The 13,598-nt window shown below is 51.2% G+C and overlaps 1 protein-coding gene across 1 annotated transcript in view; it reads right to left on the reverse strand.

The window, feature by feature from the left end:
- Positions 1–13,598, reverse strand: part of CSMD1 (CUB and Sushi multiple domains 1) — a 942,957-nt gene that overhangs the window by 43,929 nt on the left and 885,430 nt on the right. Inside the window, exons 38-47 of the mRNA XM_049790475.1 lie at positions 12,928–13,046; positions 12,447–12,516; positions 11,154–11,270; positions 10,200–10,409; positions 6,648–6,836; positions 4,803–4,980; positions 3,384–3,529; positions 2,633–2,713; positions 1,750–1,863; positions 327–515 (exon numbers count right to left, since the gene is read on the reverse strand). Coding sequence (XP_049646432.1) covers positions 327–515; positions 1,750–1,863; positions 2,633–2,713; positions 3,384–3,529; positions 4,803–4,980; positions 6,648–6,836; positions 10,200–10,409; positions 11,154–11,270; positions 12,447–12,516; positions 12,928–13,046 — 1,413 coding nt within the window. The remainder of the gene's footprint in view (positions 1–326; positions 516–1,749; positions 1,864–2,632; positions 2,714–3,383; positions 3,530–4,802; positions 4,981–6,647; positions 6,837–10,199; positions 10,410–11,153; positions 11,271–12,446; positions 12,517–12,927; positions 13,047–13,598) is intronic.

Here is a 13,598-nt window from a genome sequence, read left to right on the forward strand (position 1 = left end):
GTTTAGTAATAAAGAATAAATAAATAATGTGGTGCTTGATGCAATACAGTACTCTAATATATTGAGTACGGCAGGAAAAATAACATTGGCACTGTAATATATGTTATATATATGTACATATATATGGTCATACTGAGCATTGGGGGTCAGTCAAAGTGACATTTTAGACACAAACAAAGATGCACTCTCTTTGACAGACCACTTGTCCTAACCCAAGCAACTGGTCTGTTAGCAGTGACCTCTGAGTAAGGTCAGTTCTGGGCTCACTGACCTCTGGCTGGTTCAGGCTCTCAGTAAAGCCTATGGACCGAGAAGGACAGACTCACCATCGAACACCTCGAGGGCATCAAACTGCCTCTCGCTCTGGAATGAGTCCACAAGCAGTGTGACATTGAACTGCGGCTCCACACGGATCCTCCAGGAGCATGTCTGTGAGTTGAAGTAGTTTCCCGGGTACCCAGGGCTGAGGATGACGCCGGATGAGTCAGTGCGGACTTCGTTATCTGGGCATTGCGCTGACAGAAAGAACAAAGAAGTGAGGCCCTTAGCAAAGAGAGTGGCCTCCAGCATCCCCGGTCGAGCCACGTGGGCAGGACAGTTGTAGTCACAGGAATGGACTAAAGATAAGGTGAGGACACCAGGTCAGTGGGAACATGACTTCATAGACAATGCGTCAATCTGCATGTGGATACTCAGGGCTGCATCCTACATGTGAAGATGCACAGGCCAGAAGGCAGAGTCAGGCAGCAGCAAGGGCCCTGAGCCTCCTGCCTGTCCTAGCACTGTGTGCCATGGTGCGGCTGTAAGAATGCACAAGCCTGCACAAGCCATATCCATGGTATCCTGGTACTGCATCACTGACTGTCCAGGAACCACATCACTGACCAGACAGCCAGGGATCATCTCCTCTCATGTCCAGGGACATCCATGTCCTTTCATGCTGATGCAGTGTGAACCCTCCCCTAGAAGGATATTCTCTGGAGAAAGGGGGACAAATGGTCCCTCCACTGCTGGAACATGACAACAGTGGTTGACGCTGGCTTTTTCTGCTCCACATGGTCTCCTCCTGAAATGTCTTCTAGCCTGGGCAGCATGATGTGGACCCCAATCTTCCCAACTCAATAATTATCCAGATTTCACTCTTGCAAGGCCACACTAGAAAGGACTGTGAGAAACTGACTCATGGAACTATAGAAATGAGACTGTCTCTGCTCATTCTATCTGGAGAGAAATGGAGAGAAAGACATGAACCAGGATGCAGGCTCGGTCATGAATGAGTGTTTATCAGGTCTCAAGCTTCAAAGCCAGGACGCTGGAGACACTTGGGTCTGTAAGCAAACCCTGTTGCAGGAAATAATTTCTTTTTTTTTTTCTTTTTTTTTTCTTTTTGGTTTTTGGTTTTTGGGCCATACCCGGTGACGCTCAGGGATTACTCCTGGCTATGCACTCAGAAGTCGCTCCTGGCTTGGGGGACCATATGGGACGCCCGGGGATCGAACCTCGGTCCGTCCTAGGCTAGCGCAGGCAAGGCAGGCACCTTACCTCTAGCGCCACCGCCCGGCCCCAATAATTTCTAAGTGTTTGCAGCATTTGCTGTGATCTGGAAAAGTGAGTGCTTGGGGTGGGTGGATCTTCTGACTTCTTCTAGAACTAGCTGAAAGCAGGAAACTGGATATTCTGGTGACCAGCAGTCCTGGGTACTCAGATAATGCCACAGATAACCAGGTAAATGGAGTCCAAGAGACTCACCTTCGCAGGTTGGCGGTGGCCCTTCGAACTGCAGCTGGGCTCCGAGCTTGCAGGCGAGTATGTCAGGGCCTGACAGGGTGTACCCAGGGTGGCACTGGTAGTTTACAGAGTCTCCTGGCAGAGACAATGGGGCAGTGTGAATGCAGGTGTTGGGCACAGGGATGGCATGAAGGGTCTGGCAGATGGCAGTGGGGAGGAGACTAGAGGCAAAGGGGCTACCTCATGTCCCTGGAGTGTGTATCCCAGAGCCACACCTTTCCCAGCCAGTGATTTGGTAAAATGGGTGGCTATGCCTGTGATTTAGGGCAATGAGGGAGCTTTGATGATCCAAAGAAGGGCCCAGTCTTGCCCACGACCCGACAGGTGATCCAGCAGCTACTGAGGGGCCTGGAGAAGAGCTACGGTGGCAGCGGCTGGGTGTGGCTGGTGTGGGCACTGAGGGGACCATAAGGGATGCTGGGAATAGAACCTGGGTCAGCTGCATGTAAGGCAAGGGCTGCCCTGCTGTGCTATCACTCTGGCCCCAAGGATTGAATTTCTTAGGATCACACATAAATCCATTTTACTCTTGTACCATTTTCAAGAAAGGTGGACACAACATCAATGACTCAAGCCACAAACCAATTTTTCCTAGAGTGTGAACATACTTTCTCAGAAGTGTCTTTGGTCTGGAAACATTATTCAAAAGGGAAATCTGGACTAATTCATGCCAGGGGAGCAGGAGAGGATGAATTTCATGCACAAAGGCACACATAGCCACAGAGAAGGAGACGGAGAGTGGCTTGACTCTACCATGTGCTAAGATTCTCCAAACCGGCAATGTGTGACTGTCCAGCGGGGCATGAGGGGCTGAGGGAAGGGTTCGCTGGCCAAGTAGACATACCTATTTCAAACTCCTCACCCTCTGTGAGCATTTCCGCCTGCGGGACAGCCGGGGGTGGAGGGCACTTCTTCAACTGAAAGGCTGAAAGAGTGTTGGAAAGGTAAGAAAGACAGAGGTTCTTATGAGGACCCCTACCAGCATAGACTTTACTCTCCCTGAGCTAGAATTCTCGGGTCCCTGGAAAGGCAGGGGTTTGTGGGGTGCTAAGCAGTGGCAGATGGCAGAGGCAGGCAGCCCAGGAAGCATGTCATGATTCAGCCCGGGATTTCTCACATGGCCCCACACCTCTCAGCTCAGCCCTACCTGGAACTAGGGGCTAGCTTGTGCTTTTTTTCACTTTTATTGTATTCCAGGGCTGGAGAGAGAACACATGGGGAAGGTGTTTTCCTTGCACGGGGCTGAATCAGGTTCAATGCCTGGCACCTGATGGGGTCCCCCAAGCCCCACCAGGACTGATCCCTGAGCATAAAGCCAGGAGTCAGCCCTGAGCACTGATGGGTGTGGCCACAAAACAAATGAAAGACAAATAAAATTAGATTATTTTAAACCCCACCGTGATCTGCTCTGCTCTGCCTGTAGTTCAGTCACTAGACACATCCCCGGATCTAAAGGGTGGCCATGAACTTGGTAAAGTTTCCCTCAGCTATCACCTGGTCACCAACAGCATGACCAGCTGTTCTGACAGTTCCTGATGTTGTTTACAAGGAACCGAGGCCATATGTGACCAACGCAGAACACGAGAGTGACTGACCATGGAAGTTGAGCACGAAGAAGCCACCGTTGGAGAAGTCACTGTGGAACTTGAGCAGAACCTGGTTGGTGGAGCTGTAGGCCGTCTCCAGGGCTGTGTTCCCGCTAAAGATGCCCAGCTGCGGGGCCTCGGGGTCTGGCCCGTCCCTGCCGGGAAGAGGCAGAAGAGTGAGGGGGTATGGGATGGAGGAGGGAGACTGTGGGAAGGGAGGAAGGAAATGGTGTGGAAGGAGGAGGGAGGTGGTTCAGGAGGGAGGGAGGAGGGAGATAATGAAGGAGGATGGAGGGAGACTGTAGGAGGGAGGAAGAAAGCGGTGGGGTGTGAGGAGGGAGACTGGGAAGGGAGGAAGGAAATGGTGTGAGAGGGAGGAGGGGGAATATTTAGAGGAAGGAGGGAGCTGTGTGGGGGGAAAAAGGAGGTGGTGCAGGAGGGAGGGAGGAGGGAGATGATAAGGGAGGGAGGAGGAAGACTATGTTGCAGGGAAGAGGGAGGTAGTACAGGAGGGAAGAAGGAGACAGTGCAGGACGGGGAGGGAGACATAACCACAGCCTGGATCTGTCTACACCCCGCACCTCCGATGCAATACTGTGAGGGCAGCAAAACTGCAGGGAAACAGCAGTGCAGGTTTGGCTATGACTGGAGACACCCTTGGCTCTAAGAACAGGGAGATCTTCCCCCTGCACCCTCAGCATCATCTCCTCTGTTAATTGGTGAGAGGTTAAAAAAAAACAAACAAAAACCCAATCAGACCAGAGAACACAGGGAGAGAGGGGCTGGGTTCAGTTCGTGTGGCTCAGCCAGGTTTGGTATCTGGATCTGCACAGGGTCTTCGAGCAGCATCCGAAGCGAGAGATCCCTGAGCACAAAGTCAGGAGCCATCCCTGAGCACCAGTGGGTGTGGTCCAAAAAATAAGATCGGAACAAACAAAATGATACAAAAGTGGGCCTGGAGTGATAGCACAGCTGAGAGGGCTTTTGCCTTGTATGCAAACAGCCCAGGTTCAATCTCTGTCATCCCATAGGGTCCACTGAGCCTGCCAGGAGTAATTCTTGAGTACAGAGCCGGGAGTAACTATTGAGCACTGCTGGTGTGGACCAAAACCAAAAACAAACCAGAAAAAGACACAGAAGTGATGACCACACAACACACTGCACACTGCAGAGCTAGCGGCAGTGTCCTGTGGACACGTATGTGCAGGTGAAGGCCCGGGAGTGGAGCCTGGTGGGTACTAGAGAAAACATATCCAAGAGCCGTGGGCCATGCCAGGCAGTGGGTCTCTGGGCGCAGAACCCACTGTAGTCACAGATCCCAGCTTGAGGCTCCGGGGAGCACATGCTTTCCCTGCGGGGCTCCCTGCCTGGTTCCCACTCTTCTCAGGTTCCCATGCTGAGCTGACCAGAGACCCCAAGATGCCCTACCACACTGCGATGTAGTCATTGACGGCCTCCGTTTGCAGCAGGGAGAAGTTGATGTAGACCCCATGGCCCGGCGGCACCGTGACCAGCCAGGTGCAGTCTTGGAGGATCGGGTACTCGTCAGGGAAGCCAGGTGAATAGATGGTCCCATTCTGCGCCGTGATGTTGTAGCCACACGGGGCTAGGGGAACAGGAGGGGCGGAACCTCAGCACCCCAGCGCTGTCCCCCGGGAGCCCCCCCCCACCCCAGAGCCACAAGCAATTGATTCCTCCTTAATGACTTTGTCCAAATATTCCCTGCGCAGCCTTGAAGCTGGGAAGCAGGGACTCGGGCTGGGAGAGCTGCCGCGTGTTAATTATATTCTCCAAACATTCTAGTCCCTTTGGGAGAAACTTAATCACGAGTAATTAGGAAGAAAGAGGAAACGCCTCCTCCTGGCCCTGATCCCACCTGTACTAAGCAGCTAATCTGCCCAGCAGCCGCTGAGACATAGTTTGTTCTGCTGGATGTTCCTGAGGCTGAAAAGTCCGTGATCAGCTGCGGAGCAGAGACAGATGGGCTGGGCTGGCCATGAGCTTACTGGAGGTGAGAGAGGCCCTGTCCACCTCCTAATGCCCTTCGCCCTGTGGGGCTCCTGTGTCGAGGGCTCCAGGGCCTGGGTCTGTCCCACCCAATGATGCATCCCAAACTCCAAACAGGAGAGATGCACCAGAGTCACACTGGGCCCCAGTACAGCAGCTCAGACACTTGGATCATGTTTCTACCTTCACTCGACCACATGCTGGTGCATGTCTACGAAGACACGCAGAACTCATTGTGGTGTGTAGTGAGACAGAGCATGATCCTGTGGTCCTGCAAGGCATGAGGGGGCAGGTATGTCCATGCTGCTGGTCCCAGGGCCAGTCCTGGTGTTTGCTCGCTGCATCCAGGGCTGGTAGGGTGTTGACATCTCAGGGGCAATTTTTGTTTTGTTTTGCTTTGAGCCACACTGAGCAGTGATCAGGGGTTACTCCTGGTTCTGTGCTCAGGAATCATTTCTGTAGGCTCGGGGACGCTATGGGATGCTGGTATGGAAGCTGAATCAGCTCCGTGAAAGGCAAATGCCTCCCCACTGTGCTATCACTCTGGCCCCCTCAGTGATGGGATTTAAGCCTTGCTTGGCCCAAGGGGATGTGGCTGAAGCTTCATAATCAGTTCAATGTTCCTGTGGTGACTGAGAAATGAAGGTGTAAGACCAGCAGACCAGCTGGTTCCAGGGCTGTGCTGTGGGCTCCCAGCACCCTGGCCTTCCCCTGACAGAAACAACAGTCCCCGCACATAGGAGCCAGGGCCTTGTGCTTTGGGGTCCCCATATCTGGACTATTGGGACCCTGCGTTGTCTGCATGGAGAGGGCAGGACACAGGCCTAATAACATGTGACTAGTTGCTTGAATACTGTGTGAATATTGGTGGCTGCCAACACCATCCCCAACATGCATAGGCACAAGAACTCTAGTCTGCGCATAGATGGCTTCCTAGGGGCATGTCCCGTGGCCTTGTTTAGGCCCCAGGCAGTTCTGGAGGTTGAACCTGGGGCCTCAGGCATAGGGAGCCTATGATCTTGCAGGCCTGACTGTCGCTCAGCCCTGACCTACCCTGGGCTCTGCACTGACTGACTCATTCTGAGCACTGTGCTGATCCCCTCTGAACACGTACTGACTTCCTTTGAGCACCACAGTGACCCACTTTTACACTGTAATGACCCTTTCTGTGCATAAACTGACCCACTTAGAGAACTGTACTGATCTTCTACGAGCACTGTGATGACCCCCCTCTGAGCATGGTTGCACCCCGCCACACCCACTTACCGTCGCATGTGGGGAAGGGATGGTTCCAGCTGCGGTCGCTGCCATGCCGGCAGGTGAGCACTGGGGAGCCCACAAGCACATAGCCGGGGTAGCACCGGAAGGTCAGTGACTGACCCACACTCAGGTCTGAGCTCACCAGGTAGCCGTTGGGGAAGGGGGGTGGAGCCGGGCAGGTCTGCAACTCATAGGCTGGAGGGGGAGAAGCAGCGGAGAGGAGCTTAAAGGCACTGGGTATTTCCATACAACACAATGCTGAGGTCACTGTGTGTCTCCACACAACACAATCATGAAGTTCCCTGTGTGTTTTTTCCACACAACACAATGCTCAAGTTTCCTGTTGCCAAAAGCAAACTTGAGTGTTGTATAAGAACCTTCGATGTGGTGTCACAGTCTGCGAGTCTAGGCAGCCTTGGTCAACTAGGACTCAGGGGCGTCTGCCAGTGCAGAAGTGATGACAGGCCTGGCTCTGTGTGTGCTGTGGATTTAGGGCACTTCCTGCCCACATCCCAGAACAGGTGTGCCCGAGCAGGAATTTCTGATGAAGGTGAGTTACCCGAGTGATGAGCCCCACAAGATGGGTGGCTGGGAGGAAACACTGGTTCCTGGACAGGTGTGTGGGTGTCTGTAAGAGAAACAGGTGGGCTCCTACCTACATAGGTATGTGCAGTGTTTAGTGTGTTTCTACCTGCACAGGTATGTCCTATGTCTGTAGTATATTTCTGTGTTCCTACCTATATAGGTGTGTCCTTAGTGCATTTCTAAGTTAGTATCTGTTCAGTTATGTGCTGTGTCCACAATGTATTTCCATTTTCCTATGTTCAGGCATGCTGTTTCATCCAATAACTGTGTGCTGCTCCAATGGGACTGAGTTCTCACTTGCACATAGACCCATTTTAATTATTCTCTTGGTGTCAGATGCATATTCTATATATGCAGTTCACTAAAAAAGCAAACTCTTTGATTCTATGTTTGACTAATAAGACTTAGCAAAGCAGGGGCCGGAGAGTTAGCATGGAGGTAAGGCATTTGCCTTTCATGCAGAAGGTCAGTGGTTCAAATCCCGGCATCCCATATTATCCCCTGAACCTGCCAGGAGCCATCTCTGAGCATAGAGCCAGAAGTAACCTCTGAGCACTGCCGGGTGTGACCCAAAAACAAACAAACAAACAAACAAACAAACCAAAAAAAAAAAGATTTAGCAAAGCAAAAGCAAATTGAAATGGCCTGTAGAGATAGTCCAGCCAGTTGGGCACTTGTCTTAGCATGTGGCCCATCTGCATCTCTCCCTGGTCCCACATGTGGACCCAATGCCTTTCCAGAAGGGAAGAAGTGCAGAGCTAGAAGTAAGTTCTTACAGAGAAAAATATTCAACTTCTCCAAATGTCAGCTTATAAAATAAAAACAAAAGGCAAAGAAGGCCACTACAATTCTTAATATGCCAACATTTTACAAATATTATGAAAAAATTGAAGTACTCCAAAGTCCAAGCCAATCTCACAAGTCAAATAATAAAATTTGATCTTCCACAGGGGACTCAGACATGCTTTTGGGAGAAGAACTATGATTCCAATCTATCCATCCCAGTGATATTTGTGTCAAGAGTTAAGTTACAGGTGCTTAATGTGATGGCAGATGGATCGTGGGGCCTCTTTCTCACAGCCAATATGTTTTCTGACGAATATCTTATTGTTGATAAATAGTTCACCCCTGTCATCTGTTTCCAGCTCCTGACTGAGAAATAGGGCACAGGAACTTGCTTCGGTGGAATAATCTTTCATCTGCCTCTTCTCCATTTGGAATCATCATTTAACTCCCAGACAGCTAAGTCTCTGAGTTAGATTTTTGACCTTTATGTGGTCGTGAATAAATAGCAGACTTAAAAAGAGGGCATCAACCCAGATATCATTGAGGCCGACAAGGATGATACCCATGATTGATGCACCTTCTCATGAATCATTAATTATCCGATTTACTAAATATCAAGTAGGACTCAGGTATTTGGATTTGACATACAAATCTGAATTGTGTCATTTGCCTATTTCTATAATTTCATAAGATGACAAACACTGATCAGTGATCTAATTAAGTGTCATCCTCACTGGAGCAAAGGCGCCCAGAAACCAGCAGTTGAATTCATATTCTCATTCTTTCCATGGATCGTTATCTCCTGAGGATGACAGCGTTCCATTAAAATATGTTTCTAATCCAGAGATTTGAATTGAAGAGTCAAGCGTCTTGTTGATAAGACCCGGATGCTACCCACAACTGAGTGGTCTGGGCATAGCCTCAGGCACAGTGAGCAAATCTGTTCTGTGCTAATGGCTACCAAGGAGGACAACATGTCTGGACCCAGCAGGGAACTGTTCCATGAGGGGTTTTTCTTCAAACCCAAGCTCTGGCACAGAAGAGAAAAGGGCTGTGGGGTCTGTGAGCCTCTCGTAAAGCCTATGAAATTCAGCTTAAAGCAGGAGCGATGGCACAGTGGTAGGGCATTTGCCTTGCATGCAGCCAACCCTGGACAGACCCAGGTTGGATTCCCAGAATCCCATATGTTTCACTAAGCCTGTCAAGGGCGATTTCTGGGCACAGAGCCCGAGTGCCTTTGGGTGTGGAAAAAAATTAAAATTAAAAAAAAAGAAGAAACTCAGCCTGACTGCAGTTGATGCATGAAGCATCTGTATTTCCTAGCCAATCACATCAATTTATTGACCTATAGTGTGAATAGTCTCTGTGCAAAAAAATTTTTGTGCTTTTCCTTTGCTTTGTTTTGTTGATTATTCTTTTAAAGTCGAAGTTGTTGGCAGCTTTTGCTGTTTTACGAAAATGGCCTTACTCACCTAATTGGAAAAAATAAAAAGGAATACATATATTTTAATGCAGTTTTTTTTTGAACATTGCAGATTAGGAGTTATGCAAGAGGAAGTACATTTACAAAAGCACGCAGCAACAATGCTATTGGTGGGAATTGGTACTTGATTTTTTTTCCTGCACAGTCAATAAAGATGAAAAAGTTCAATTTTGAATTTGGTATTAAGAGTACTTAAAGAGCTAGTACAAGGGTGAAAGTGATTGCCTCGCACATGGCTGACCTCGATTCAACCCCAACACCCAGAGCACTTCCAGGAGTGATTCTTAAGCCATGTCCTGAGCACATCAGGGCGAGACCAAACCAAAAAGAAACACCATCTTCCTCAATAGTCAAAATGTTTCTAGTGCACCCAGGAACAGACAGACAGACACAGACACAGACACAGACACAGACACACACACACACACACACACACACACACACACACACACACACACACACTCAACTATCATAGGGCAATTTTTCAGGAGTTCCTGCTATGCTGAACTAGACCAGATCTCTTCAATCCTCTTTCTTCCTAGTTCCGTTGCTGGTACCACCCTGACCATGATCACCAGGGAGAACACAGGTGTGGATGAGCCTGAAAGGCTAGTAGGAGGAGAGCGTGTGGGCATGAGCTCAGGGATGTTCTGGAGCCAGGTGGTAGGCAAGGGCCAGGCTGAGCCCTGGACTGTGGCCCCTACCTTGGTAGGTGAACTTGAAGCCTGGGCGGTTCTGGGAATGGTCACTGGAGAAGTGCACGAGTGTCTCATGGGTGGTGCTCAGCAGGGCGGGTGGCAGGTCGGGGCCGCTGAACTGCCCAATCATGGGGCTGGTGTGGAAGGGCCCATTTTGGATCTCCAGGTAGTCATGGTTGGCCTCCGTGGAGAAGTTCAGGAACTGCACGTGGATGCCTGCGGGAAGGTGGTGCGAGTGATGTGACAGAGTTCCTGCTAGTCAGGGATGACCCAACAGGGGGACTATCCATCCTAACATATTTCTGGGGGGGAGCACTGTTCATTTCCCAGCATCTCTTAAGAGAGGAGCGCTGTCCATCCCAATGTCTCTTTGAGAAGAGCACTGGCCATTCAAATGTCTCTCTAGCAGTGGAGCACTAGCCATCTCCCAATGTCTTTCTAGGATGGACATACTGTCCATCTCCCAACCAGTAGGAGGGGAGCATGTCCATCTCCCCAATGTAGCGTTAAGAGGGGAGCACTACCCATCTTCCAACATCTAGGAGTGGGAGCACATTCCATCTTATGGCTCCCAGGAGGGGAGCACTTTCCATCTCCCCAGCATCTAGGAGGGGAACAGTGTCCACCTCCCAGTGTTTCTCTAGGAGATGAGCACTGTCCATTTCCCAGAATCTCTCCAAGAGGGGATCACTGTCCATCTCCCATTATCTAAGAGGGGGGTGTTTTACATCTCCTTGCATCTCTCCAGGAGAGGACCACTGTCCATCTGCCAGCATCTCTCCAGAAGGGACGCCAGAACCTGTATGAAGTGCCTTTCTGCAGTTTTTCATCCATGTGTCCTCACATTCCTTCTGGCCCTTGAGCCTCTGTTGTGTTGTCTGGATCTGCCCTGGGGCTTCCTCCTGGTGTTTGCACAGACGCTTGGGACCAAGAGCACAGGAGGAAGGGCTGGGCACTCACCATAGCCGACAGGCAGGGAGATTCGCCAGACACAGTCCAGGTTGTTGGGGTACGCGCCGGGGAAGCCAGGGCTCAGGATCACGCCCCCTAGGCTGCTCAGGGTCCCTCCACAGGTCGCTGTGAAAAGATGAGGGACCAAGCTCAGGGTTCCTGAGGGCATTGCATGGGCCACCGTGGGCCCTCTCCCAGGTGTCACTGTGAATAGGGGGACAAGGGAGGGTAGGTGGGCAAGTGAGAGCAGGTGGAGCAGGTGGGGATAAGTGGGGATAGGTGAGGTGCGTGGGAGGGAGCAGGTAAGATGCAGGTGGGGGCAGGTGAAGAACAGGTGAGGGGCAGGTAAGGCGCAGGTGAGTCGCAGGTGGGGAGCAGGTGAAGGGGCAGGTGGAGTCAGGGCAGTGCTCGAGAGCGGAGCAGGCAAGGCCAGCGTGATCAGAGACCAGGTCTCCCCCCTGGGAGGTAAGGCACCCGCTGTGGTACCCAGGCTCTCCCGGAGGCTCTCTGCCTCTCTCTGTGGAACTGGCTCCCACCCAGCCACGTGTGTCACTATCCCCGCCATGGAAACCCTCCCCCACTCATTTCTCAGGCTGGTCCCCAAACTTGGGTGCCCCTGCCCAAAGGCATCATAGGAACAGCACGAGGATCACAGGTCAGGCCGGCTGATGCTGGGAATGCAGGGGATGCCAGAGGACCTAGGGGATATGTGGATACCTAGAGGAAGTGTGAGTACCTGAGGGATGCTTGGGGTCCTAGAGGATGTCCTGTTACTTGGGTTCATGTCCCTAAGTAATGACCAGACCCTGAGGGGTGATGATGTACCCCAGGGAATCAGAGACTTAACAGATGTTTGGGGGACCTAGGGGCTGACTAAATCTTCGAGGATTCACAGTCCCAGGTCCTGACTCTGCCCAGGCTATGCTCAGGTACCATGGGACCTGATGCTCAAATACCTGGTGATACTCAGGCACCAGGTCCTACCAAAGTGCCTTTGCTGATTCTTAAGTACTAGGGGCCTCTTGGGCATCTGGGTAACTTGGTGGTACTCAGTTATCATCTATGGCTCTAAGGTACTAGCAGGTGCTCGGGTATCCCAGTAACTGTGCTTGATATACTCTGCTCATCTGCAGTTGGCCCAGAGGGCAGCGGTGCTCCACACTCAGTGCTCAGCATAGGAAGCAGGCAGGAACTTGAGCCAACAGGAAGGCTCTACCCACTGAGTCCCACATGCACACACACACAGACACACAGACACGTGTGTACCCATACACAGACACACAAAAGCACAGCATGTCCTACCAATGCAGAGTGGAGGCGGGTAGTTCCAGCGTCGGACAGTCCCAGGCATACAGGAAATGTGTGAGCGGCCCTGTGGGAGCGAGGCAGTGAGGCCCAGAGACTTTCCTCCCACTGTTTCCTGGTGGCTCCTACAGAGAAAGCTCCCAGGCTGACTATCTCTGCTCTGGGGCCCCAACCCAGCCAAGCCCTTGCTACTTTCTGTCCATGAGAAAAGAGACAAGAATTCTCCAAAGTGGCAGAAAAATGATTCCAGAATGACAAAATTGCTCTGCAGCAGAGAATAAATCAAAAGGAAAGAAAGGCTTGTGTTTCCTCTTGGCTTATCAGGAAGCATTTGGTAGCTCCTCCATCAGTGCTCAGAGAATCTAAACCCCCTTCCCTCCCCATTCCGAGGGTCTGGGAGGCCCTGAATGGCCATGATGATGCAACCAGGGTGGGGAGAGCGAGCTGCCAGCAAGTCAGGGCGCCCCACAGAACTCACCTGCAGAGTGTAGCCAGGTTCACACTGGAAGGACACCACATCATTGACCATGTAGCGGTCCCCAGTCTTGATGGCATTGCTAGGCAGGGCAGGCTCCTGACAGGCAGCAAGACCCACAGCTGCAGGAAGGAAGGACAGACACTGAGAGGGAAGAAGAGAGAGAGGGAGAGGGAGAGAAAGAGAGAGAGCGTGCACACTACCACATAGAGAGGTTTGAGCTGGTATCTGAAACCATGCCATGCCAAGTTAAAATGTGGAAAGGACACACACTGAGACATTCACACTCACATGTGTATACTTTCACACATACTCACAAACACACAACAAATCGAAGGGCATAGCGAGTGATTTTATTTCACTTTCAAATGTGACCATCACTGACTCATGAGCACATAAAAGGAAATTCCTTTTCTGCCAATTTGAGGGTCTGGTCCTTGCAGGAGATGGGCAATACCCCCTCCCCTGCCTTCCTTTGAAAGTCTCAAATATGCAATCATAGTCCCAACCCCTTCCTACCTTTCCCAGAATAACTGCCTCCCTTGGGTCTTGGAATGCCGCTTAGGCCGAGCACTGGAAGCGCCTTCTGCCCTGCACCCAAGCTCCGAAGGCAGTAAGAGTGCTGATCAGGCAAATGCACCATAGTTTAGGACACTAACTGGGAGGGGTGTGAT

The sequence above is a fragment of the Suncus etruscus genome, chromosome 17 (assembly GCF_024139225.1).
Source record: "Suncus etruscus isolate mSunEtr1 chromosome 17, mSunEtr1.pri.cur, whole genome shotgun sequence".
NCBI classification, from domain to species: domain Eukaryota; kingdom Metazoa; phylum Chordata; class Mammalia; order Eulipotyphla; family Soricidae; genus Suncus; species Suncus etruscus.